General features: G+C 58.5%; 2 protein-coding genes across 2 annotated transcripts; both read right to left on the minus strand.

Annotated features, from left to right (window-relative positions):
* Positions 1-3,805: 3,805 nt before the first annotated feature.
* Positions 3,806-8,967, minus strand: ACY3 (aminoacylase 3). The gene is given in 8 exon segments (XM_068556160.1): positions 3,806-3,915; positions 4,936-5,191; positions 6,878-7,004; positions 7,104-7,216; positions 7,347-7,472; positions 7,592-7,784; positions 7,786-7,878; positions 8,732-8,967. Coding segments are annotated over 8 exon segments (1,254 nt in total).
* A 1,908-nt stretch (positions 8,968-10,875) lies between these two features.
* Positions 10,876-21,971, minus strand: LOC137772306 (aldehyde dehydrogenase family 3 member B2-like). Its single transcript, XM_068556161.1, is given in 12 exon segments — positions 10,876-11,017; positions 14,459-14,722; positions 14,959-15,059; positions 15,661-15,827; positions 16,531-16,917; positions 17,180-17,261; positions 17,363-17,448; positions 17,774-17,894; positions 18,081-18,191; positions 18,580-18,630; positions 18,632-18,743; positions 21,910-21,971. Coding segments are annotated over 12 exon segments (1,686 nt in total).
* Between the last annotated feature and the right edge of the window lie 5,117 nt (positions 21,972-27,088).

A 27,088-nucleotide genomic window follows, 5' to 3' on the forward strand; every position in this document is an offset into this window, starting at 1 on the left:
TGGAATCTAAAAATGGTGTAAACCCTGTGGAAAACTGCTGACAGTCCTTCAAAATATTAAAGATAGAATTACCATACGATCCAGCAGTTTCACTTCTAGGTATAAACCCAAAAGAATCCAGAGCAGGGACCCGAACAGATATGTGTACACTGGTGTTCATAGCAGCATTGTTCACAGTAGCTGAAATGTGGAAGAAACCCTGGTGTCCATCGATGGATGAATGGATAAGCAGAATGTGTCTATACAGACAATGGAATATTATTCAGCCTTTAAAAGGAAGGAAATTGTGCTACAGGCTACAATGTGGATGAGCCTTGAGGATGTTATGCTAAGTGAAACAAGTCAGTCACAAAAATACTGTGTGATTCCACTCATGAGAGATGCCTAAAATAGTCAAATTCATAGACAGAAAACAAGATGGTGGTTGCTAGGGACAGGGGGAGGGGAAGGGGAGTTAATGTTTAATGGGGACAGAGTTTCAGTTTTGCAAGATGCAAAAAGTTCTGGAGATGGGTGGTGGTGATGGTTGCACAACAGTATGAATGTACTTAATGCCACTGAACACTTAAAGGTGGTTAAAATGATAATTTTTATGTTATGTATATTTTAACGCAATTACAATTTTAAAACTAGGAAAAATATCCTGAAAAACAAACTGTTAGTTTCTAGCAGCCCCATAAGGGGCTGAGGACCTGGTAGAACCATGAGATCCTCTGGGCAGAGGTAGAATTTTGGTGTTGGATGGATGGATGCATGGACGGAGAGATAGACGGGTAGAGGGAGGTTCCTGGGATGGTATAGCGTGTGATGTGCTGGCCAGAGTCAGTGCACAGTAGGTGCCTGGTGAGAGTGTGGGGCTCCGGGCCCATGGCCCCATCCTTAGCAGCCCTGAGAGCCACGTGTGAGAGGTGGCACCTCACTAAAGCCCCTGGGAGTTCTGTAGTCTGGAGGTGGATGGGTCTCACTGAGAGGGGATGGGCCATATGGGGTCCAAATCCCCCAGAGGGGCACGAAAGGTGGCTGGGCTAATGTCCCCCACCACCTAGACCAGGCCGTCACATGGGCAACTGCCCGTCACCCAGCTGTCCTGCTGGAACATGTACATCATCCGTAACCGATGCCAGCCCCCAGGGTCCGTGGTGATGCGTCCCAAGTGGGGGAGGCTCATGGCTTTGCTGGGCCTGGGGGCTTCACAGGCTGGTTACTGGCCTCCAAGTCTACAAGCCTACACCCTGCCCATCCCAGTCAATGTGCCACCCCTGAGCACCCTCAGTAACTCTGGGCAGGCGCCTGTCCTCTGCCCAGTTCCTCTAAAAGCCAGCACCTCTTGGGGTCAGGGGTTGACAGTTTCCCACTGGCATGAAGTCAGGTTTGAAGGGGAAGTTAAAGGCTCCTTGTCCAGCCCCCCACAACCTTGATCCTCAAGGGGTGAGGCCCAGAGAGGGGCGGGGCCAGGTCCAAGGTCACCCACGTCTCATAAGGCTTTCACCTCCCAGAAATGGCTGTGTCTCCCTGCCTGTCAGCACCCCTATATTTGCACTTGGGTGGCTGTGAGCCCATCGACCCCGCCCTGGGGGATCTGAGGCCTCAGCCTGGGGTGCCCCTGCCCCATGCTCTTGCCCAGGCCCTGGGTCCAGTGGGGTTTCCTTGGTTCCCACGCCCAGTGCCTGCCCCCCACCCCACTCACCCCAGGGCCTGAGCCCACCCACGGGGCTCCCTTGGCTGCCCGCCCCTTACCTGCCATAGGGACAGCCCGGACTTCCGGCTCCAGGAGAAGGGCGGCTCAGCTGGGGTCCCTGCCTGCCCCGCCTCTGGTCAGTGTCTCCCGGTCTCCCGGTCCATTCGGCAGCACGGCTCAGCTCTCGGGCCCTCAGTCCCCAGTCTCCTGGCAGGACTGTCCTTCCCTCCTCGATCGCCCAGGTCTTGGTTCTCCACCCAAGCCAGGCACCTGGTCTCTGCAGGCAGGACCCTGGCTCTGGGGTGTGCAGAGCCCCTTCTCCAAGCCACCCTCTCGCTGGACTGCGCGAGGCCCCTGGCTGGGCTCGTCCAGCTCCAGGCGCGACGCCGTGCGGGAGGAGGGCAGGTGGGAAGGCTCTGACGTGGCAAAGCCTCCTCTCCCTCTCCCGGTCCCCCTCCCGGCTTCCTCCCTTCCCCAGCTAGGAGCCCCCCAGCCATTCCTGATCAATGGGCCCAGACGCAGGGCAGGGGTCCATCTCGAGGACAGGCTGGGTGATCTGCAGGGGGCCACGCCTGGTTGACTGGAGGGGCCGGGGCTGACAGGGCCTCGGGGAGGTCAGGGGGCTGCGGTGGTGGCAGGAGCATGGAGGGCTGAATGGCAGAGGCGAAGCTCTCTCCCCAGGACCCAGACACCTGACCTGGGGCTGCTGGTATGGAATCACCAGGGAGCTTGAGCAGGAAAGGCAAGGGGGCAGCAGCCGTAAGTACTAGCAGAGGCAGAGCCCCAGGACTGGGGATGGCAGGAAGCCAGGTCCTCCTGACCGCTCGGCCCGATGAGCTATGCAACGCTGGCAGGACCCTGACATCTCCGTGCCTCAGTTTGCCCAACGGAACTAAGTGCATAATCGCTTCTGCCTGGGATGGGCTGGCCCAGCCTGGGGGGCAGTAAGCTGTCCCCATCCTGGTTGACGGTGCCTACACAGTCCCCACGGGGGGGACGCTGGCCCAGGTCAGAGGCCTCTGGGGCATGTCCTGACCAGACACCCTCCCCAGGTGGCCCCTGCCCGTCTGGGGCTGGGCATTCAGGGAACACACAGATCTCCAGTCAGGAAGGCAGAGGAGGGGGGTTCCCCGAAGCTGGTGTCTGCCATGTGGTGCGAGGAGGGCCATCGGGCTAGAACCCGGTTAGCCCACTCCAGGGGGGAGCATGGCAGGCTAGCCCCCAGGCCGGGGCACTAAGTGAGAGCACACCGAGCTGGGCATGCTCGACTGGGGTCCCCAAAGGTGGCTGGACCCCCACACCTCCTCCAGAGTCTGGCATGGGAACAAGGGGTTGGCAGAGGCCATACCTAACAGGGGGCAGAGAGGGGTTGCTCCTCTCGAGTGTGACACCCTGGCCCCTCCCAGAGCCACATGTCGCATGTCGGGGGCAGACCTCTCCTCCCTTCAGCTCAGGGAGGCCTGCTGCTTCCACCCCCTGTGCCCCCGGTCCCTGCCTGCCAGGCTGGGAGCAAGCCCTCGGGGAGAGCATGGGCCGACCCCTGGCATAGACCCACGGCCAGCTTTGGGAGGAAGGCTGCACCAGCACTGGGGTCTGCTGCTGGGCAAGTTGGGGGAGAGTTCTCTGCGCCTGTGATGGAGGGTACCAGCGGCTCCCAGGTGCGACCCTGTCCCAAGATGCACAGTGGGGCAGGTGAGAAATAGGCAGGTGATGGAGGGGTTTGGGGGATCTGCACCAGTCCTAGTGGCTCCCCCTCAGCCCGGATTCCCAGGGCCCCGGGGTTCTACTGGCTCCTGATGTGTGTGTGTGCTTGCACACGCCTTTGGTCTGTGTGATGGGACACCCCCCCACACACACACATGCTCATGCGTACGTGGGCACACTCACATGTCAGCCCAAATGCATAAACGAACTCAAGACCTGATGACCTGCCACCACTCCTGTGCACATGTGCACAAGCTCCTCTTACACACACGCACACAAACACATACACACCATGCACACAGGCACGCTTCCCTTTACAGCCTCCTCCCCGGCCAGTCTGCCCTTCCTGCCGGAGGCGCCTGCTGGCCCCCTGCCCCCTCATCCATCTTGCCTGCCAGCCTGTCCCTGGTGCCCCCATATCCTTCACACCTTCTCATCTCGCTGCTCAATAGCAGAAGTCAGCGTGGCAGCTGTGCCCGCGGGAAGATGGATGGGCCAGGCGGCGGGGGTGTAGAGGGACCAGGGAGTGATGCCTGGAGAGGACGGAGCTCTGGGCTCCACCAGCCCCACCGTCAGGCAGGAGCGATGCTCTCAACACAGGGGTGGGGTGGGGTGCGGGCCCGGGGGGTGGAGCATGGAAAGGGTGAGGCTGTGTCCAGGCCCCATCCCACCCCATCCAGTTCAGCCCTGCTGCGGACACCCTGCAGAGAGTGTCTGGGCAGGACTGAGGGGACCCCGCCGCAGACCCTGTGCCCGCTCTCTCCCCGACGCTGACTTCTTGTCCTGGGTGGTGCAGACTTCCGCCTGCCCTACCTGCACCTCCTCCCTGCATCCCTGTGCCTGGACGGCTGTCCTGGGTGGGGAGAGCCTTGTCGAGCTGCACCCCTTCCCCAGCCTTGATGCCCCCTGAGCCCCCATGAGCCCTGAGCTCATTACATACCTGGAAATGAACATCTGGGCTGTGCCACCAGCCACATATGGATCCCCCCGGAAGAATGCCCAAGACACTGAGGCTCTCAGAAACACATGTGTGTGCAGACACACACACACACACACACAACCACGGAGCACCTGGGGCAGGCACACGCCTGGACACACACACACACGGGCACACAGAGATCGACCTTCTGGCCCTGGGAACGCAGAGGGGTTGGAGCCCTCCTCTGGGTCATGGCCTCCTCTGGAAGCCCCTCTGCTGGCCCCAGGACAGTATTTCTCCAAGTCCTCCCCCAACACACACACACACACACACACACACACACTATGGGATCTTCCCCCTGGGCACTGATGAAAAAGCGTGGGCACAGAGACAGACACCCCTGGCCCCAGTACACACAGAATGTCCAAGAGCACCCTGAGCCAGACCTGCCCCAGATCCTGAGGTCACAGAGAGGGGCCATGCAGGTGAGAGGACGTGAACTATGGACCCCTGGACATCTATTTTATAGAATGGGAAACTGAGGCAGGGAGGTGTGGGGATATGGCAAGAAACATGGTACACAGTGGGTGGCAAAGGGGGGGCCCTGGGCTCGAGATTGTGCCTCAGGACCCACTGTTCAGAAGGGCGGGCTGAGGCCGGGCAGGTGTGGCCTGGATTAGGGACCCTGGCGGGGTGGAGGCCAGTGAGGGCAGGGCAGGCACGGAGAACGTGAGCTTCTCAGTCTGGAGGAAGGCAATGCCCTCCTCATAGTAGGCAACCTCGTTGATGAACACAGGGTCCATGGCGGACTCTCCCTCACAGAGCACGTCCTCACCGCTGAATATCTGGAAGATGGGTGCGCCAGGCCGCAGTGGCTCGAAGTCTCAGTCCTGGGAGAAGAGCCAAGGGCCAAGGTTGCTGGGTCCGACCTCTGCCCTGGCCCCAGTGCGAGCAACCCCAGCAGGGACTGCCTAAGAGATGCCCCTCACTTATGGCCCTGCCCACTTGCTCCTTCACTTCCTCGATCAATGCAACAGGGTCTCTGCTGAGATGCCAACTGGCTCCGTGTCTAGAAATGGAGACACAGGTCACCTTAGAAAGACGCTTGTCATTGTGGAAGTGTACCCTAGTGGTTACGGGCACAGATAGTGAAGGCTGCGTTCAAAGCCTTGCTAGCTGTGTGACCTTGAGCAAGTTACTTAACCTCTCTGTTCCTCAGCTTCCCCATCTGTAAAATAGGGATTATTCTATCTCCTCCTATTATCCTGAAGTCTAAATTAAACAGCTAATAGTGCTTAAAACAGTGCCTGACACATAGTGAATATAATATAAAAGTTTATTAAATAAATTTTTAAATTGTGGGAGAAATCACTCAAAATGACTATTATTCAGCATCCACAAGGAAGATGGGCCTCTAGCCCTAAACACTGAAAGGATGGTGCCCCCTCCACCATAATGCTGTTACAAGTAAAATAACACCTCAAAATAAAACATGAAGCTGTAATAAGAGCAAAAAAGTCCAGCCAAGTTCTGATTTTTCCTACCGTTGTTATTTGGTCCTTTTAAAAGGACCACATTTTTGAAATGTCAAATTCTTCCTAATATTTATCTCTCTTTTGTGCCCATGCTTTGCTGTGCCCTCGGCTGGGGGTTCTGCTTGCCTTGGGAGCCAGACCACAGCTGCCCCTGTCAGGGACGGGCAGGGCTGACGAAGCAAGGCCCCTGAGCTGGAACCCTATCCTTGCAGAGGTTCAGCATTACCTGGTCAGCTCTGGCAGGAGAGAACCCTGCTGGCCCACAAAGACTCATTATGAAGGAGGGGACTCTGGATGGTCACCGGGCTCAGGAGCAGAGCTTTGCGGTGGATGGGGGAGGGCCGGTGCCAACAGAGCAGGTGGCTCTCTCTGAAGCTCCTCCCACCTCTGAAGGCCAGTTGGGGGGCTTGGGGAACAGGTACTAAGCAGGCTAGGACCCTGCCGCCTGGGACTGCAGGACATAAAAGGCCACTGGAGGGCATGGGCACTGCTCAACAGCGACCCCATGTGGCAGCAAGTAGAGCAGCAGCTGGTGGGCTGCCCATTCTTCCCCACCTCCTTTTTCGCTAGGTGTAGAAGCAGGATTACCCCATTCCTGTGACAACGAGGAAAGGGAGGCCTGGAGATGGAGATGCTGGACTCCCTGCTAACGTGCATAGGGATGCTCGCGGAATTAATTGGAAGGGTTTAATTAAAGAGAGGGTTCTGTATTTGCACCTCTAAGCAGGTGAATTGGGTGCTGCCTGCTCCACATCCCCTCCCTTCCTCCGCCTTCGGAGGCGAGGGACGCGTGTCCAGGCTGTTGAGGCGCCCCCCCTGCTCTCCGCAGGCGCTGTGAGGATCACTGTGGCCCCGAGTGCCAGGCCTGCGTGTGGGGTTCCCTGGGAGGCAGTAGGGGCGGGCATGGGGGGCCCAGCCTCCTGTCCTGCTCCTGATTCTGAGGCGCTGATGACCCACCCTGTGGGAGGCACCTGTGATCCCTCCCTCTGGGCCTCAGGCTCCCCTGACACCCCAAGGCTGTGACCCTGGAGTCTCACACACCCGCAGCTGAGGGTGCACGGTGCCGGCCAGGTCCCCGGCCTCGGTGCGTGGGAAGTCCACGCTGCTCACGGTTCCGTATGCCTCCATCTCCATGCCTGTGCAGGAGGCTGGGTCTGTGAGCCCGTCCCTCCCTCCAGGCCCAGGGCGGAGTGGGCGGTGGGGAGCCTGGCTCCTTGGTCCCGGGGCCAGGCCCTCTCCTCTCTGGGCCTTAGTTTCCCAGCAAGACCCCGGGGGTCTCTTGAACAGCTCGATGAAGTCTATAGCTGCGGCCACCAGGACCCTCATCCTGGTGAAAACGTTGTCCCGCAGCACCCTTGAGGTCGGGGCGCAGCTCCAGGGCTGAGGACCGAGAAGGGAGGGGTCAGGCCACGCCCGAGAAGAGGGGGCGCTCCAGACCTCAGGCCCGGACCCCGCCCATTGTCTGGCCCCGCCCTTCCAGGGCCCGCCCACTTCTGAGGTCACCACCTACCCTTTCCCTTCTTGTTCGCAGGGTGCTCGCTCTGACTCTCCTCCCCCCGCCACTGGTGCGGGATGACCGGCCGGGAGCTCGGGGCTCTGCAGCCGGGGGTTGGGAGGGGCGGGTCAGGGCCCCAGGCTGCTCGGGAGTGGAAGATGAGGCGGGAGTGGGGTGAGGGGGGAGAGCCCGGAGGGAGCACTCGCCTCCCTGTGCCCTCCTGTGGGGAGGGGAGAGAGGGACCACAGGGTCTGGAGCACCGCAGGCCCGCAGGCGCCGGGGACTGAAGCCCAGAAGAGGTGGCCGGTCAGGGCCTCTGTCCCCTTCTCCCCCTCCCCTGCTGTGTACTCTGGGAGGCTAGGGCCACCTGTAGGTGGTGGCACTGGTACATGGCATAAACGTTGTAGGTGCCTTCCAGGTGAGGCCGTGGTGTTGTGAAGGTCTGGGATAAGTAGAAGGCCGGCCCGAGGCCTTGGGCCCCAGCAGGTGGTTCAGATATCTGGCCCTTGACAACTCGTGTGGGTCATCTGGGTTGGCCCTGGCATTTCAGGGGTGAAAATGTAGTGTCAGCCCCTGACAGTCTCAGTCAGAGATCAGAGGGTCAGAGTGTGTGAGTGGTGCGGGGGAGGGCAGCCTTGTGCCGACAGGAGTGAAGCCCCCGAGACCCTGCAGGAGGGACAGAGCAGCTCAAGGGTTCATGTGGATGCCTGCCCCCTTGCACGGCCCCAAACCCTCGGCCTGGCCCTGCCCACCTGCCTCATCAGCTCTCACGCCGGCCACACCTCCAAGCACTGTGCTTGTCTCGCCTTCAGGCCTCGTACCTGCTGGGCCCTTCCCTGGAACTCCTTCTCTCCTCTCCACCTGGTTAACTTATACTCACCCTTTGGGGCTTGGCTGAGATCCCGCCTCCTTCCGGAAGCCTTCCCTGACTGCCCTTGACCAAGTTAGATGCTTCGTGTAGCCCCCACACCTGCATTTAGCCTCCTGGTTTGTGGTCGCTGAGTCCTTTCTCTGTCTCTGTCCTTTCTCTGTCCTTAGTAAGCTGAGGACAGCGCCTCAGTCCTATTCCCCATTCTCTCAGCAGAGCTGGCCTGAGATGGGGCTCAGAGATGGGGCTCGGCCAGTATCCACTGAAGGAAGGTATAAACAGCGGTTGCTTAAACGCAGCCTGTGGGGTGCTGATGTGAGGCAAGCCCGGGGTCTGGGGAACCCAGAAGAGGCCCCGTCTCAGCCTGGGATCAGGAAGGGCTTCCTGGAGGAGGTGACATCAATCTGAATTTCTCTAAACTGAAAAGGGGGGAATGGGCATCACAGGCAGAAGGGTGCCTCCTGCCGGGTGGAGGGACTGGACCAGCTTAGCAGGTGGGGGCCCTACAGCAGCAGGGCAGGAGGCTCACCTGAGGAAGGACCCGGTGAAGGCATGACTGAGGTCATGGCCCACGTAGCGGCAGCAGGCGGCTGAGGCCACCGGGCTGGCCAGCAGCACAGGCACGGTGGAGAAGCTGAGTCTCTGCACCTCCCCTGGGACCCGCAGCCAGTGCCGGGCCAGGTAGGCGCTAGCTGTCTCATTGCCGTGAGTGGCCCTGGTCACTGCCACGTGGTGCAGGGCCTCTCAGGGCACCAGCAGCCAGCACATCGCCGTGTGGGGTGGCGCACCTGGTGGGTGGACCTGCTTAGGCAACCCTGGCACCAGCACAACCCCCAGTGCTTAGAGCTGGGCTGGTGGTGAGCTCCCTGAGGCCTGAGGAGCCCAAGCCAGGCGGGGCGGTTGCTTGTCCAAAGCCGTGGCTGGATGTTAGCTCAGCGGTGTCCCACCTGCACCTCCAGTGGCCCAGGTTGGTCCCTCCGGGTGCCTGCAGTCCCTCCCTTGGCACCCTTCCCTCGAGGGTAAGCATTGCCCTCCCCTGCCTTTCTCTGAGGAGATCATTTCTCTGCTCCCTTTGGAGAGAAGGAGTTTCTTTCTCCCAAGTTGAGAAAAGGGGCCCAGACTTGGGAAGATGGATTCACCAAGGCACGCTTCCTATAGCAAGAGGGCTGTGCTCCCATTTTACAGATGGGGAAACCGGGCACAGCACGGGAAGGGGACGTGTCACAGGAGCTGGCTGTGGAGTGTCGGGTTCCAGGCGACTCCTGCTCCTTCCTGCCCCTCCCCCATGCTCCTCTGAGCTGGTGCAGGGGCCTTAGGGAAGGGGTGGTTACCTGTCAATGCAGGTCTCAGCTTCCTGGGCCATCAGGGCTGGGGTGTGCACCTCCTGGAACGATGGGTATTTATGGGCCAGGAGATCCCTGGGCAGGAAGTGTCTGTGCTGAGTTGGTGGAGAGCAGGGGGCAGGAGTGGGTGATGGGCTGAGGTCCACCCAGAGGTCAGTAGTGCTGGGGTCTCCCTGCCTGCCTCTACCTCACACTGTTGCTTGCTGCTGCCATGGTCCATTGAGTCCAGGTCCTGCGGCCAGGACCCTGCCCTTGCCCTTGGTCCCTCCTCTGGGAATCTCAACATCCCCGCCTCCTGGGGCCAGCTGGGGCTCCCGCTGGGGAGCTGCACAAGGCTTTGGGAAATTGCTTTCAAGGACTCTTTAAAGCCTGGGATGAAGACTACTCCCCCAGAGAGAGCCCTGGAGGGCTGCCAAGTGCAGGCCGTTCATTGCCCGGGTGTCCAGCCAAGGGAGGGCAAGCCTGGAATCCACCACTGGATGAGCCATGGGCCACCACCAGACCAGGCCGCTACAAGTTGCCTGTTGAGGAAGGTGCCTTAGTGGCCACCCAGATGAGGAATATTCCCCTCCCTCCATCCCTTCAGCAACATGCTTCTGTCCCTGCAGCCCTCAGAGGGCCAGGGTCACTCCTGGGTCACCCTTTACCCTAAAGGGCTATGAGCTGTGGGGTCCCAGCTTTACAGCTCTTTGATGCTTTAAACAATTTCAAAATATTTCATTGTTTTTGATCGTTTTCAGGGACAGGTATGACTCAAATGATTCAACTTGCTTTGTTTTGGAAATGACCCTCAGATCCATTTTATAGATGTGGAAACTGAGGCTCAGACAGGATGCCCAAGGGTACCCAGGGCACTAGAGGCAGAACTGGAATTGGAACCTGGGTGGGGGGGGGGTCCCATCTGAGCCCACTCTCCTCTTGCTGCTCGCAAGGGACAAGGGGGGAAGGATGAAGACTAAAAGTCCCCTGCACGTGGCCCCAAGTCCTGTCCTTTCCCCAGGAGCCGAGGGCGGTCCAGTGGTCCCTGAGGAGAGAGGCACTGCTGGGCAGTGACCGTCAGGTCACCAGTGCCCACTGTGTGCCAGCACTGGGGCCCTGAAGCTGGGCCTCCCCCAGGCGTCTGGTCCCAGGCCTTCTTCACGACCAGGCTGAGTCCTCCCAGGAGGTGTCAGCCCTGCTCCAGAACCAGGCCCAGCAGCTGGGGCTCCCTCCAGGCCAGCCCTCTTTGCAGCTGCTCAGATCACACGCAAGGGCTGGGCTCACCCCGCACTCTCCTGCTCTCCTGCTCACCCCCATAGGTGGAGCTGTGGGACCTGTCAGGCCTGCTGGTACCTCAGTAGGGTAGCTGGAGGGGTGGGGTCACTGAATCTTCATGGGCGATGGCCCTGGCGGCCGCAAACGGAAGGCAGCTGTAATTCGCTCTGTTCGTGGGGCTGGACCTGGGCTCTGGGAGGTTGAGCGACTCGGCCGACCCCCTGGCCAGTGGTGGCGGAGCGAGTCAGTGGGGTGTCTGCCTCCCTCCGGGTCCCTGCTCCCCGCTTCGCTCAGGGTGGGGACCTCGAGGCCCCACTTTCTAAGGCAGAAGCCGCAGTCTTTGAGAGGCCCGCCCAGGCTGCCGGAGTTCTGCTGATTCTCTCGGTGCTGGGCCTCTTGGGAAGGAAGGAAGGGCCTGAGCAGCAGCCCTGGCTATATGGGGGGTTGCTGGAGACCAGAATGCTTCCTGCCAGGAGGTGGTGGGCCCCCAGCTCTGGGGAGGACAGCCTTAGGGGGTCCTGGAAAGTTTCACTTCCCCTGGCTGGGGTCCAGCGTCCCCATCTTAGAAGGTATATATATATATATATATTTTTTTTTTTTAAAATTTATTTATTTTTTAAATTGAAGTATAGTTGATTTACAATATTGTGTTATATATATATATTCTTTTTAAAATTCTTTTAATTTTTTAAATTAATTCTTCATTATAGGTTATTACAAGATATTCAATATAGTTCCCTGTGCTATACAATAGGACCTTGTTTTTTATTTTATGTATGGTAGTATGTATATGTTAATCCCATACTCCTAATTTATCCCTCCCCCACTTCCTCTTTGGTGACCATAAAGTTGTGTGTTTTTTTAGTTTTTGTTTTAAATTTATTTATTTATTTAGGCTGTGCCGGGTCTTAGTTGCGGCATGAGAACTCTTAGTTGCAGCATGCATGCAGGATTTAGTTTCCCAACCAGGGATCGAACCTGGGCCCTCCGCGTTGGGAGCACAGAGTCTTAACCACTGGACCACCAGGGAAGTCCCATAAATTTGTTTTCTATGTCTGTGAATCTGCTTCTGTTTTGTAAGTAAGTTCATTTGTACTAATTTTTAGATTCCACGTATAAGTGATATCATATAATATTTGTCTTTCTCTGACTTACTTCACTTCGTGTGATAATCTCTAGGTCCATCCATGTTGCTGCAAATGGCATTATTTCGTTCTTTTTATGGCTGAGTAATATTCCATTGTACATTGTACATTCCTTATCCATTCATCTGTCATGGGACATTTAGGTTGCTTCCGTGTCTTGACTATTGTAAATAATACCACTACGAACATTGGGGTGCATATATTTGTTTGAATTAAAGTTTTCTCCAGATATATGCCCAGGAGTGGGATTGCTACATCATATGGTAACTCTATTTTTAGTTTCTTTAAGTAATCTCCATACTGTTCTCCATAGTGGCTGCACTGATTTATATTCCCACAAAAAGTATAGGAGGCTCCCCTTTTCTCCACACCCTCAGAAAGTGTTTATAGAATGGAAGGGCATCTGGGAGCCGGGGCAAGAGCTCCCAGGAACAGCAGCCCCCAATCCCAACTAAGTGTGCAAGCTCGTGCGTGTGTACACTGGTGTCTGTGTGTCTGAGGATCTGTGTATTCACGTCTGAGCTGCGTGTACCAACGTGTGTGCAAGCCACAGCAGTGAGAACAGTCTGGAGGTGGGCCTGCTGAGTCACACCTCTGAGCCCCAGGAAGTAGAGGGGGCCCCCAGCCCCCACTGGCTCTGACACCCCTCCCTGACAAGCTGTGTGACTTGGGGAGTCAGTGCCCTCTCTGGGCCTTGGCTCCTGCCTGTGAAATGGGAATGAGGCTCCCTCCTGGGTCCGGGCAGCTGTGAGGAGTGAGGGAGCAAAGAGGCAGGTGCAAGCTTGGAGAACAGACACATGCACGGCAGACCCTGGCCTGACGGAGGGCAGAGGCATCGTGAGTATCCAAAGGTCCAACTTCTTCACTGCAGTTGAGGAAACTGAGGCCCAGAGAGGGGTCAGAACCTGAACCATCCCACAAAATTGTAAGTCTTGGCTCAGGAGAGCCACGTGACCTGGGAGCCACACCCAAGGGCCACTGTCCAGTGGCTTTGTTTTTTTTTGTTGCTGCTGTTGTTGTTTTTGGCCACGCCGCGACATGCGGAATCTTAGTTCCCCAACCAGGGATCAAACCCACGCCCCTTGCAGTGGAAGCACGGAGTCTTAACCACTGGACTGCCAGGGAACGCCCTGTCCAGTGGCTTTGGAGCCCCTGCCTGACCCTCTACCATCCTGACCAGGCTCTGAGTCCCCCTTTGGCCTCTGCTCACCCCCTCCTGTCAGCCTTTCACAGTGCCCTCATATCAGGTGCTCCTTTATGCCCCCCAGGACCACCCTGCTCACTCCTTCTTGCTGGCCTAGTGTCCTGGGGTGGGGGTGGGAGGAGGACTCACCCCATATTGTTGTTTTTCTTAATGACCCACTCGGGACTGTGGCCTGTTCCCAGAGTGGAACCAGCATCTATGGCTGAAGCTGACCTCTGAGCCCTAAGGGAGCCTGGGACCACCCCCAAGCCTTGGGACAGCAGCATGCCATGATTGCTGGACAAGCAGAGGCTGCTGTCACAGAACCTGTGACTGTGACAGAGCCCTGGGAAGCACTGGGAGGTGTGTGGCCAGGGGCACCTCTGCAGCCACGGCCTCTGCCCAATGCTGGCTTAACTTACATCAGAGTCTGGACTCTACTATGTCCGGGGTGGGGGCCCCTGGGCCCCAGACACATATGATCCCATTTAACACTCACACCAACTGTAAGAGGTAGGTGGGAACCCCATTCTACAAGATAAGGCTCAGAGAAGTTAAGGGACATGCCCAAAGGCACTCAGTAACAATATGGCCATGGACTGACGCAAACCCGAGCTTTCTAGGTGACGGAGCTACTGCAGGGATGGGTAGGGCTCTGTGTGAGCCAGATGAGGGCCACGAGACCATAAATCCCACTGTCACTCAGCTCTGCCCTGCTTTACCGTATAAACTCAGTTCTGCCCTATCCTGGCTCTAAATCTGTTTTCCCATGTGTCAGATGAAGAGACCAGATTTAGATCCTGCCCGCCCTGACCTCCTTCTGGGAGATTAGAGCAGGAATGATGGATGTGGCCAGCATGTGCACAACCCCCTCCTGTGCCCGTAGCAGACATCACTAATCAACCATTGCACTCCTTCCTATAGATTCCACACACACCATCAGAGTGAGTCCTTGTAAACAACGCACTTCAGGCCGACACCACCGACTGGCCAGATCTGAGTTCAAGATCAGATCACTTCAGATCAGACAAACCCAGCTCCCCAAACCAGATGTGACTGGAGCTGTTAGAAATCACTCTGTATTTTGGGAGCTGATTTATAGATCTGACGTGAGGGAGTCTTCTCTAACCACCAGAGCTGCCCAACCTTGGGGGTGAGTTCTCTGTCATCAGATACGTTCAAGCAGAGGGTCAACAAATCTGTCAGGAGGCTGCAGAGGGGACTTTGGCCCAGAAAGGGGCTGGACCAGTGTCCCAGAGGTCCTGCCCAGCCAGGGGTCTGTTCAGACAAAGCCCCAGGAACAGGATCTTTGTGTTCCTGGACAGGACACCTGCCTTTGGGGGGCCACTGAGTGCCTGGGCAGCAGCAGGGCAGGGGGGTCGTGGGGATGGGGCACTGGAGATGGATAGGGTGCTCCCAGAAGGATGCAGCGCTGGTTGCCCAAGGCCCAGCTGAGCAACTTCTCTTTGCAGGCAGAAAAGGGCGGGTAGCGGATGTCCTTGAGCTCCTCCAGGCCCGAGGCGGAGAGCAGGCAGGCGCGGTGGTGGGAGAAGGTGTCGAAGGAGAACTTGCCGTGGTAGCTGCCCATTCCGCTGTTGTCCGCATGGGCACGGAAGTGAGGGCCGGCTCAGCAGCAGCCCACCGCCCAGCAGGGAGCTCAGGGAAAGCCAGGCCATTCTAAGAGCCATCTTGCAGATAAGGAAACTGAGGCCTTGAGAGGCCTGGGGCCTGGATCAACAGTGAGGGAAGGCAAAACTGGGCCTTCCTGGGTCTGGGGTGCCAACCCGAGCTTCCCTGGGAGTTGGGGCTGGAGGGTGAAGGAGGGCAGGGCTCACCGACTCCCCCTAGTGGCAGGGACGGCAGAGTCAGGTAGATGAAGCCCTCCTTGCCTCCAAAGGGGCCGCTGCTGATCCGGTGCAGCACCTGGTTCACTACCTGGTGGGAGGAGGGAGGCGGGGGGCAGGGGGCAGGGGTGGGGGTGGGTGGGTGGAGGGTAGACTCGTCATTCCACAGGGAGCAGAGGAGTCTCCCCTGTCTCCATCCTCTACTGAGTGAGTGTTGCCCCTCTGAGCTCACAGAGGGGAGTCCATGGCCCTGAGAAGCGGCAGCGAGGGTCACAAGCAGCTGCAGTGCACAGGCTCCATGGCGGCCAGCCTGGCCCTGCCTGCCGGGCCCCACCTTTGCTCTGCCCCATCCCCCTTCAGGGGCTCTGCTCGCCCATACAGAACTTTTGCACGATTGAGGAAAAGAGGGCTGCCCCGGGGCAGGCCAGATAGAAGGGGCACCTCCTCGTCCGGACGGGAGCTACCCCGGCGCCAGGGCAGACAGTTGGCCAGCCACGTGTTGGCAGCTTCTTGACGCTGCTCCCCGTCTCTGCCAGGCACCTGCGTGCAGGGAGCCGTTGTCCAGTGGCCTGGATTATAGTCACACTGGAGGCACCTGCTGCCCTAACCCTCACAAGTGGGCCGGGAAAGGGGAGGTGACCAGTCTCACTCTTTTGGGCCCCTCTGCTGCCCCCACCTCTGCCCAGCCCCACCTGGTTGCTGTTGGAGAAGGTGTACAGGGCCAGGGGCTTCTCCCGACGGTTGATGAAGTCGATGGCCTCGTCCAGGCTCCTCACGTTCATGATGGGCAGGATGGGCCCGAAGATCTCCTCCCGCATCACCGGCTCCGTCTCCTGCACGTCCACCAGCACCGTGGGAGCTGCCCGGGCACAGGGCACGGCTCGACCCTAGGGGTGGGGCCTCGGGCAGGCAGGGCCCAGGGACCCAGGGCTCCAGGCTCAGGGACCTTCCGGGGAAGGTGATCTCCCCACAGCCCCCGGGAAGTGACCTTGAGGGGCTCCCCAGCCTGACCGGAGCCCGTGGGGCCCAGAGAGGCCCTGAGCCTTGGTCTTACAGTCAGAGGGTGACCGGACCCGAGGTCCCGGGTCCCAGCCTGTTGGGGAGCAGTGCCACCCTCTGAGCCGTTCGGCCCAGGAGACTGGGGCTGCTCTGTTCACAGCATAGCGGATGCTCAGGACGGGCTGTTGAAGTTCAGAACCAGGAACCGTGGGCTCATAGGACCTGGGGTCATGGCCCCCTGGAGCAGCAGAGCTTGGGGCTGAAGTTTGGAGCCTGGGCCCTAGAACTCTGGGGTCTGAGCTTGGAGAATCCAGAGCCTGGGCCAGAGTGCTGAGTCGTGGGGTCACAGGCTCAGACACGGCAAGGCGGAACACTAGTGACACAGAATCGTGGCACCAGAGCCGTGGACCAGGCTGGGCTCTAGCAGTGGGGTCGGGGAGCCTCAGGGCCCCAGGTTACAGGCTGGGCCCAGACTCGGGGCCCAGCTGTGGCCCCCAGCGTGGAGGGGCCGTAGCTGGGGTGGGCTGGGAGTGGGGCACAGTGGCAGGGACGGCGGGACTCACCGACGTAGCGATCGCTTTCATCACTCTGGCCCCCGATGGCCACTCGGCCACAGCTCAGCAGGCCCCGGAGCCGCTGGAAATTCTTCTCACTGATGATGCGGCCCAGATCTGGGGAGCTCTGGGGGTCTTCGCCATAGAAACGGGTGATGGCACTCTGCAGGGCGGGCAGCAGTCGAGCCTGCATTTCGGGGCTGCACAGGATATAGTCGGGGGCCACGCAGGTCTGGCCGGAGTTGAAATAGCGGAAGAAGGCCACGCGGTTGGCCACGGTCTGGGGGTCGCAGTTGTCGTCCATGTAGCAGGGGTTCTTGCCCCCCAGCTCCAGCGTGACGGGCGTCAGGCGCTTGGCGGCAGCAGCCATGACGATCCTGCCTACTCGGGGGCCCCCTGGGGACATGAGAGTTGACCCCAAGCCTCAACTGCCCTTGGCCAGATGGTTCAGGCACCACCTTCCCAGCCCATCCTGGCTCACCCACTGGGTTATGCCCCCTGCCCTGCTGCCCCAGGATCCCACCATGCCAGGCCCGCCTGCCTGGCTTGGTTGCCACCTGGGATGCTCCCACTGGCCACCACTTCCTCCTTCCTCGGCCTTCTCCATCCCGTTCTCAATGTCCCTCTCCCCCAGGACACTGGCCGGGGCCACCCTCACTCGTGAAGAGGATGTAGTCGAACTTGTGCTCCAGCAGCTGCCCCGTCTCCTCAGGCCCGCCCAGCACCACGGCAAAGCAGCTCTGCAAGGGGGGACAGACGGCTCAGGGGACACTGCAGGAGCTCCTACCGGCAGGGGTGCGGGTGTGGGACGCAGGTGCTGAAGGAGCAGGCCCACCCTCACCTGGTCCAGGTATGGGGGCAGCACCACGGCCAGGACCTTCTCAGTGCTCTTGCTGATCTCCGAGGGCTTCAGCAGCGCGCAGCTCCCTGAGGGGCCGGGCGGGGCGGGGAGAGGGGGGTGGGGCAGGGCGGGGCGGGGAGAGGAGGGGGCCAGTTGTAGCCACTCCCCGTCTCCATTCAGTCCTCACACCTGCAGGGCAGGTGCCGGCCTCACGCCACCTTCAGGTGAAGAATATGGCTCAGAGAGGTGCCGTGCTGGCCCCAAGGCCACACAGCCTGGGAATGGTGGGCCAGATGGGAACCAGGCCTTCTTAGCCACTTGGTGCCCCTCTTTCCTGGCTCTGTGGGCGGCTGTGAGGCCACGAGGCTGGGGGGACTGGCAGGGGGAAGGAAGGAGGAGGCTCTCTTTCACCTGCCGCGAGGGCGCCCACCAGGGGCACCAGGGTTAGGTACAGGGGGTAGTTCCAGGGGGCGGTGATGAGCACCAGGCCGAAGGGCTCCTTCCGGAGGAAGGCCGAGTCCAGCTGCGGGAGCTGGGGTGTGGGACGGACAGTGAGGCCCCACCAAGCATCACCCCAAAGCCCACTCCCCCAGGGTCCTCGGGCTGCCTGTGCAGTGGAGTCCCCACAGGGAGACAGAGGTCCCGAGAAAGTCAGCGACTCTCCCTGGGCCTGGGCCGAGCCGCCCTGGAGTTGCCCCCGCCTGGCCTGCGGGCTCACTGTGTTCTTGGCCACTGGCTCGTCCTTCATCCAGGTGTGCAGGTTCTTGAGAGCCAGGTCGACCTCGTTCTGGCAGAGGATGAGCTCCGAAATGTCCCCGCCAAAGGCCGACTGCGGTGGTGGGATTCGGGGGTCAGGTCTGGGCGGGATGGGGAGGGAATCTAGTGCTTGAGGTCCCCAAGAGTCCCCAGGGTGGGTATGGGGACAATCTCCAGGGGCAGCACAGCTGGACCCCTGGGAACTGCCGTGAGGAGCGTGGGTCCTGGGGTCCCACCCCAGCTCTGCCACTTCCTGGCTGTGGGACCTTGGGCCAGTGACTTAACTCCCACGTGCCTCACTTTCCCCATCAGTGACATGGGACAGCAGTCAAACCTGCCTCGCAGTTTTGCTGAGCTGATGCAGAGCACCTGCCACGCACGGCAGGCCAGGGAAGGGTCTGCAAAATACACAGGACTGAACTGGGGATGCAGCCAGCTCCCGCCCCCTCCCCCCAACCCACCTTGTGCAGGTCCTGCGCCAGCGCCTCCTGCAGAAGCTCCTGTTCTCTTGCAGAGAAAGCAGCTCAGGCCCTTCAGCTGGGCAGCCCGGAACTCGGCCGGCCGCGTGCACCCCGAGCCGAAGGCCTCCCGCAGCCGCTGCAGCGTGTCCGCGAAGGGGTCCATCCTGCCGGGCGGGGCAGCGTGGGCCGGGGCGCCCCACCTCCAGGCGCCCTCCACTGCCCCTGCCTGCACCCGGTTGATTGCCCACGTGCAGTGGGTTGATTGCCCACTGCACCCACATGGGCCCACGGGCGCCCCCATGGGGACCCGGAGGGTTCCTTGCCTCAGAGGCCACAGAGCTTTCATGGTGGCAGATGGGGAAACTGAGGCGGGGTGTGCCACAGGTCCTTGGAGCACGGGGATGGCTCAGTGTGCTCTGGGGAGGTGGTCCTGGAATAGGGTCTCAAAGCAAGGGGCAGAGGAAGCGCTGGGGCAGGCGGGGCGTCCATGGGAAGGCCTGCGGCATGGCTGACTGCGGCCTGGAGCCCATCCGGGCTTTGGCCTGACGCCCAAGGGAACCCCAGTGGGGCTGAGAGTGGAGAGGGATGGGGCATGGGGGTGGGAAGAAGGAGCCCAGCAGGGCCTCTGGGGGAAAACTGCCTGGACCTTGAGCAAGAAAGCGCTCTGAGCACCCCAGCTGGGGCCACAAAACCGTACCATTGCCTGTGCCTCCACGTCTCTGTCTGTCTGTCTGTCTGTCTGTCTCTCTGTGTCTCTGTCTCTCTGTCTCTCTTTCTCTGTGTGTGGACGTGAGTCGTCCTCAGCATCCCACAGGCCTGAGCCCAGGACCTCTGCGTCAGAGAGTTGGCCATGGAGTGAGCTGGGTCTCCACGTCCCCCGTGGGCACCCTGCAGGCTGGGGCCCCATCGTCACCTCCCCCTCCTCCTCTCTGGACCTCAGTCTTCTCATCTGGGAAGTGGGGACAGCACTCCTCCACGGGCGTGTGCAGCACAGGCCTGGCCACTGACGTTATTATTCTTAGGAGCCATAAGACGGGGAAAGCACTGGTGCCCGGCTCAGGGGGCCACCCAAGCTGAGGGGTATGGGGAGATAGGAACAGAGACTGGGCATGTTCCTGGGCAACACCTGCAGGACGACCTCCCTCCGGCCTGGCAGTGAGGCCCTCATTCCCGGCACGTCCATCCCCTCCCCCCATCCCACGGCCTGGGGGAGGACGTGGCCCACAGTAGGTGTTCAGTAAGGACTTGTCCACCGTGTCTTGGGCTGGAACGGGCCCAAAGCTGCGCCCACCCACAGCCGGGCCCAGGGGTGGTCCCACCTAGACCCCTGCCCCAGATTGCAGAGGGGCAGAGGGAAGTCAGTACTAGGCCCAGGCTCCGGGCCAAGAGGGGCAGGGGGCCGTTTCCTCCCCACTGCATCCTGGAGGAGCTGGGCCTGGCTGGGGCTGCTTTGGGCCCAACTCTGGCCACTGGCAGCGCCCACCCTCAGTCCAGGGTTGCCTGGAGCCCATTCAGGCCTTCACGTTCCAGGGCTGCCCCAGAGCTCTGCCTGCGGTGCCAGCATCACCTGTCTCACCCGGCTTTCCCTGCCTGGGTTCAAGTGGCTCGTGGTCCCATCAGCCCTGCTCCAACTTTGTCCATGGCTCCCTAGAGACTCTCTAGGGCTGAATCAAGGCCCAGAGTGGAGGAGTCTGGGGTGAGCTATGGCACCCAGGTGTCCTGAGGTCTGTCGAGGGACCCTGGCCCCAGCTCAGTCATACGTTTCCCAGGTGAGGCAAGCAGGGCAGGGGTTCCCTGACTTTCTCCACTGTCACTGTCTGTGTCCTCACTGTGCACACCTGGAGAGCCTGGGGACAGCCTCAGTCTTAGCTCGTGCATGGCCAAATCCCAGCCCCAGCATTGCCCAGTCAAATGAGGAGGCAGACGGCTGAATGGGACTGAGGTCGGCCGCATCCCCAGGGGCCCTGGAGCTGGACGGCTGGCTCCTGCTCCTCCTCCCGGGTGCTTGTTGAGGTGGGGCTGACTAGGGACCCTGGCTGCTGACCAGGCAGGCCCTGGGTGGACCTGGGCCACAGAGGTGACCGCGGCAGACCTAGCCAGCCTGCGCAGAGCTCACGGTCTAGACATGGAACAATAATGACACTGAAAACAAGATAATTATAAACATGAGCTGGTGGGATTTCCTTGGTGGTCCAGTGGTTAAGACTCCGTGCTACCAATGCAGGGGGCCGGGTTCGATCCTTGGTCAGGAAACTAGATCCCGCATGCTGCCACTAAAAGATTCCTCGTGCAGCAACTAAGACCTGGCGCAGCCAAATAAAGAAATATTAAGAGCAAGACAAAACAAAAACAAAAACGTGAGTTGGTGCCACAGGCCCTGGGAGAGGCTGGCTGGAGAACCAGCAGAGGCCCCGACCGCAGTGGGAAAGGGGCAGGGGAGGGCCCTCGGAGGGCAGGCGTCGGGACAGAGGGGCCGGCACAAGCAAAGGCCCTGTGGGGGCAGATTTAGAGAAACAAGATGCAACTGGGCAGGTCAGCAGCCTGACAGGACCTTCACATAGGGATTTGGGATCCATTCTGTGGGCACAAGAACACAGGCTGGAGGGGAAGCAGAGCTGGCGCCTGGGGCCCAGCGCTCAGCATGCATCGTCTCATTTAAGCCTCAGAGGTCTTTTTGTTCCCTCGTTGTGAGGACGAGCAACCCGAGGCTCTGAGAGGTGGTCCGATTTGCCCTCCTCACAGCTGCTACATGGTGGCTTCAGCCCCAGTCCTTGTGGCCCTGCAGCACCTCCCTCACCAGCATCAATGTGTGCCCTGCACTTTTTTTGACTTTTCAGCACCCTTCTGCAGCTTCCAAATTTCCTACAGTGAGCATCCGATGCTTCCAGAATCAGAAATGAACAGTGAGTGTTGCTTCTACAACCTCCCAAGAAGCTTCCCTCGTCCCAACTCCCTGGCACATCCCAGTCACAGCCCAGGCCACACCTGGCTGGCCCCCCTCTGTCCACACGCCACCTCCTCCCCCAGCCTGGGGAGCCTCTCGAGGGAGGACCGGCTCTGCCTCTACCCCCGGGGCCAGGCCAGCAGAGGCCAGGGATGGAGGGTTCCTCCGAGGGTACTCCTGGGTGTCACAGGGGTTGGGGTGGCGGGGGGAGTGAGGCTTAGACTGCACGACAGGCCGGAGGTCACGTGCACAGCTGGGGCAGGGCAGCACCCACCTCCCTGCGCTGAGCCCGGCCCCAGGACCACGGCCCCCCATCCTGTGGCCTCACGTCCCATTCCTCTCCCCGCACCTCGTGCTGCCTGCCCTCACCCCGGGACCCCAGGTACCCCGCAGGTGTGGGCTCCGACCCTGGACCCTTTGCCGAGCCTTTGCCCTCTTTGCCTGACATGCTGCCTCCAGATGTGCTGACTCTGCTCCTGGCCCGTCTCACCGCTGCCTCTGCTGACGGCCAGTCCTCCCAGGAGCCTGCGCAGCCCCCCACCGGATGCCGCGGGCCCACGTCTGGCAGTGGAGTGGCACCCGGGCTGACCTAACCGAAGCTCCAGCTAGTCTGGCCTCCTCCTGGTTTACACATCGGCACCTCCGGCAGCTGCCTCACCCGACCTGGCACAGCTGGCCTGGGAACAGGTCTGGCAACTCCAGGCTGCTCTGTGATCGCTGGGAGGGCCTGGTAGAAAGTTACCTGATAAGGAGAAAGATAAGGTTACAGGATGAAAATATCAGTGGGACCCTGGCAGCCTCCTCCAGGATGCCCTCAGCCTGCAGGGCTCTCCGGCCCACCGAGGCCCCCGCACCAGGTCCTCATGTCTATGCCCCCATCTCCACCCTGCAGGGCTCCTTCATTTGCACTCTCCTAATGTGCCCGACTGGCATCCTTGGGGCAGAGGGAGGGGCCCTGGCTGCTGCAGAGAGAGCCTCACGGGCTGGGGAACCTGTGGCTGCAGGGCGCCACACCTCGTTCCTTTTTTCCCTTATTCTCCTGTTTACTGTGTGACCCTAGGCAAGTTACTTGACCTCCCTGAGCCTCCCTGGGGTAACATTTGCACTTAATTGTCATGGTTCTCGAGAGGATCACATGAGAAGATGAAAGAATAGACAAGACATTTCATAGCTCCTGGCGCAAAGTCGGTGCTCTTAAGTGTTGGCTACTAATGTTTCCACGAGTCTTTCTTGAGCACCTGCTAGGTTCTGGGAAGCAGAAGAATGCGCTCAGGCCCCACCGCTATCCCTCATGTATGGTCTGACCCTGTCCCCCCACCAACCCCCCAGCCTGTCCCAAGGGACCAAGAACACCCACGGCCAAGGGCTGTGGAGAGCCGTTCCAGGCAGAGCGTGAGAACCCTCTTGCGTCGTGGGCAGGTGGGGTGTCTGAGGTCATCCCTGGCTGCGACTGGAACCAGGCCAGCAGGAGCTGCACAAGACACCAGAAGGGAAGACAGGGCTGGCAAGACCAGTCTAAGAGCAGGGCGCAGAGGCTGGTGACTGAGGAGGCCCACCTCCCTGGAACCATCGGATTTTGCGCTTCAAACGGGTGAATTGTATCTCAGTAAAGCTGTTAAAACTAAACAAACTAGGGAATCCCCTGGCGGTCCAGTGGTTAGGACTCCACGATTTCACTGCCGAGGGCGCGGGTTCAGTCCCTGGTTGGGGAACTAAGATTCCGACAGCCGCACCTCGCGGCCAAAAAACAAACAAACAAACAAACTAAACTGAGCGGAACCGGAACCGGTAAGCAGCCTGAATAGCCCGCAAGCAAATGAAAGTATGTCCAACCTCCAGAGCAATTGTGAAATGCAAAATAAAACAATTGCAAGATGCTTTGCAAACCCATTGGATCAGTTTCCTGCAGCCCTCACAAACGGCCGCAACAGCGGGGTTACTGTCTCCCAGTCCCGGAGGACAGAAGCCCGAAGTCCAGGTGCTGCCAGGGCTGCACCCCCTCTGCAGGCTGCAGGGGAGGATCCTCCCTGGCCCCTGTGGCTTCTGTGGCTGCCGGCACTCCTCAGCTCCTACCACACCGCTCCCAGCTCTGCCTCTGTCCTCACGTGGCCTTCGCCGTGTGTGTCGAATCTCCTTCTGCCTCTCTCTTACTGGGACACACCTCCTCAAAAACCCGAAAGGTCTCCAGACACTGCCAAGTGTCCCCAGGGCAACGACATCGGCCCCGGTTGAGAGCCACCGCCCTAGATGATCCTTTCAAGAAGCTCTGCTGCTCTAGGGAAGCAGAGAAAGGGTGACGGCTGACGGGCGGGGTGGGGTAGAGAGGGGTGGTCCAGGGACACGCTGGGTGCTTACAGGATGATCCCCTTGCTGGGGATGTCAGCGGGGGTGGCGCGTGTGGATGTGGGGTGGGGCGTTGCAGAGTTGGGGGTGGGAGAATGAGGGGCAATTTCCTCTGGGGGTTTCTGTGTTTTCCAGGAAGTAACCACCAGCCAGGGTAGGGGAGTGAGGGATTTGCTGTGACAAATCTGAGGGCAGAGCAGCAGACTCTGGTCTAGGCCATGACCTTTCAGTGAGATCTGACAGACTCCTGTGGTCTGAATGGTGTCTCCTCAAATTCATATGTTGAAGCCCTAACCCCCAATGTGTGGTATTTAGAGCTGGGGTCTTTGGGAGGTGATTAAGGTTAGATGAGGTCAGGAGGTGGGGCCCCTGTGATGGGATCGGTGCCCTAATAAGAAAAGACACTAGGGAGATTGCTGGCTCTCTCTGCCACGTGAGGATACAGGGAGAAGACAGCCATCTGCAAGCCAGGAAAAGAGCCCCCATGAGAAACCGAATCAGCTGGTACCTTGGTCTTGGACTCCCAGCCTCCAGAACTGCAAGAAAGAAATATTTGTGGTATTTTGTTAGAACAGCCCAAGCTGCCTAAGATACGGACCTGGCATGATTCTCCACCTGGTGGGTGGGGCCTGGAGAAAGGGACCCTCTATTCCCTCAGGTAGGAGCGGGGAGAGAGCCAAGCTGCTGGGTGCCCTGTGAGGGGGATCCTTCTTGGGGGGACAAAAAACAGCAGTGCCCAGGACTCCAGGACCCCGGCGTCCTCAGTGGGACTCAACAGGTTAATTCAGGGACCCTCAAACCTCCCTGGGGACCTGAAGATTCCAGGGCCCACTCTGTGTTTCTGCCCCAGCAGGTGTGGGATGGGCCCTGGCATCAGCAGTTTTAACCAGCTCCCAAATGATCTCGAGGTTCAGATGGATTTAGAAACTGCCACTGGATTCCCTGGGCAGAGCAGGTAGTTGCTCCCTGGTCATTCCTGGGAAAAGCTACCCAGTAGGTTTGTGACAGATCTGGGGGCCCCTGGCAGCATCCCCCCGGGCCTCTTCCACGTGGAAGCTCTTCAGCCAGGAACCAGCCCTGTCCAGAATGCCCAGAGCCTCAGTCTCCCCATCCATAGAATGGGGAAAAAGAAGCAAAAATGTGACATCCATCCGACAAGTTTGCTGGGAGGTAGTTACAGGACCAGGTGGGATGCTTTGAGAAACTTCAAAGCACTGCAGGCAGTGAGAAGCCTAAGGGGTGGTGGGAGGGACAAAGGTCGATGTGTCCTCTCCAGCCCCAAGGACCCAGCCAGGTGAGGGTGTGGCAAGGAGCAGAGGCAGGGCCAGAGGAGCCTGCATGCCCCTCACACCACGGGGCGGAGGGGCAGCTGGGGAGCTGTGGTCCCAGGACGGGCTTGAATCGTAGTGAGCGAAAACCCCAGAACCACTCTGTTTTAGCACCGTGGACCCAGGGAAACGTGTAGTCTTGAGAGCTCAAGCTCTTCTTAGCCGCTCGAAACTTCAGAATATGGAGAACACTAGGATTTGGGACACACAGAATCCTCTTTTTTTCTTTATGCCTTATGCGATGTTTCAAGCATACAAAAAATACACAGGATAACATATAATCATCCATGTACACACCACCCAGCTTTGTCAGATCTTGACGTTTGCCTTATGTTTATCACCCTGTGAGTGTCATTATGCTCTTGGTGTATATCTGCTATCATTGAACATTACATAGGATTGCTTTGCATAGCTTAAACTTTAGACCACTAGTGTCATATCCTACTTATCTTTCTGCAATTTGCTTTGTTCCTCAACATTCTGTTTCTGAGGTTTTCCCACCCTGGTCCGTACTTACTCATACTGTGGTTGAATAAACACACCACAGTTTACTTACCCGTTCCGCTGCTGGTGGAAGTGCTCCCTTTTTGAGGATTACAAACATTGCTGCGAGTAACATTGGGTCACGTCTCTTGCTGTGTATCTGGGAGTGAAACAGTTAGGTGATGCGGTTGGTACATCTTCAACTTTCCCAGGATTGGGGATGCTGTCTCCAAAGAGACTAATTAAAAGTCCTCTTGACAATTGTGTGACAGTTCCCCTTGCTGCATATGGTCTCCAACACTTGGTATTGTTGGACTTTTTACTTTTTGCCAATGACTGTAGCAGGTTGAATGGTGCCACCCTTCCCCACGAAGATATGTTCATGTCCTGGGACCTGAGAATACGACCTTATTTGGAAAAGTGGTCTTTCAAGATGTAATCAAGGGAGTTCCCTGGTGGTCTAGTGGTTAGGATCTGGTGCTTTCACTGCCGTGGCCCAGGTTCAATCCCTGGTTGGGGAACTGAGATCCTGCAAGCTATGCAGCGTGGCCAAAAAAAAAAAAAAAAAAAGATGTAATCAAGTTAAGGATCTTGAGATGAGATCATCCTGGATTGTTCAGGAAAGCCCTAAATCCAATGACAACGGTCCTCATAAGAAAACGGAAGAGAGAGATTTGAGACAGAAGAGGAGAAGGCCATATGAACACGAGGCGGAGATTGGAGTGATGCCGCCACACGCCAAGGAACGCCTGGAACCCTCAGAAGCTGGAAGAGGTGGGAAGGATCCTCCCCTAGAGGCTTCAGAAGGAGCACGGCCCTGTGACACCTTGATTTCAGACTTCTGCCCTCCAAAACTGTGAAAGAATAAATACCTGGCTTTTAAGCCACCAAGTTTGTGTAATTTGTTACGGCTGTCCTAGGAAATTGATCTAATAGATGTGCAAAGGCATTTACAATTGTTTTATTTTACATTTTCCCAGTTGCTATCGAGGTTGACCATATTGTCATTGGCTTGTGGGCCATTCAGGCTTCTGGTCAGTTCAGTTTTTTGCTCAGTTTTCTATTGTCTTATTGGTTTGTCTTTTTTTCTTTTGTCTTATTGGTTTGTAGGAATATTTCTTTTGTCTTATTGGTTTGTAGGAATTCTCTATATATTCGCAACAGTAATCCTTTGCCAAGCATCTTTTTTAAATTAATTAACTTTATTTTCTAGAGTAGTTTTAGGTTTACAGCAAAATTGAGCAAAAAATAAAGAGAGTTCCCTTTGTCCCCCCTCCACACACACCCCGTCAACACCCTCCACCAGAGGGGTACATTTGTTACAACCAACAAACCTCCACTGACACACCATCATCACCCAAACATGAACGTTGTCCAGACCACAAAAGTGACTAAACGTTCCACTATCCTG

This window comes from Eschrichtius robustus, chromosome 11 (genome assembly GCF_028021215.1).
Source record: "Eschrichtius robustus isolate mEscRob2 chromosome 11, mEscRob2.pri, whole genome shotgun sequence".
Classification (NCBI taxonomy): domain Eukaryota; kingdom Metazoa; phylum Chordata; class Mammalia; order Artiodactyla; family Eschrichtiidae; genus Eschrichtius; species Eschrichtius robustus.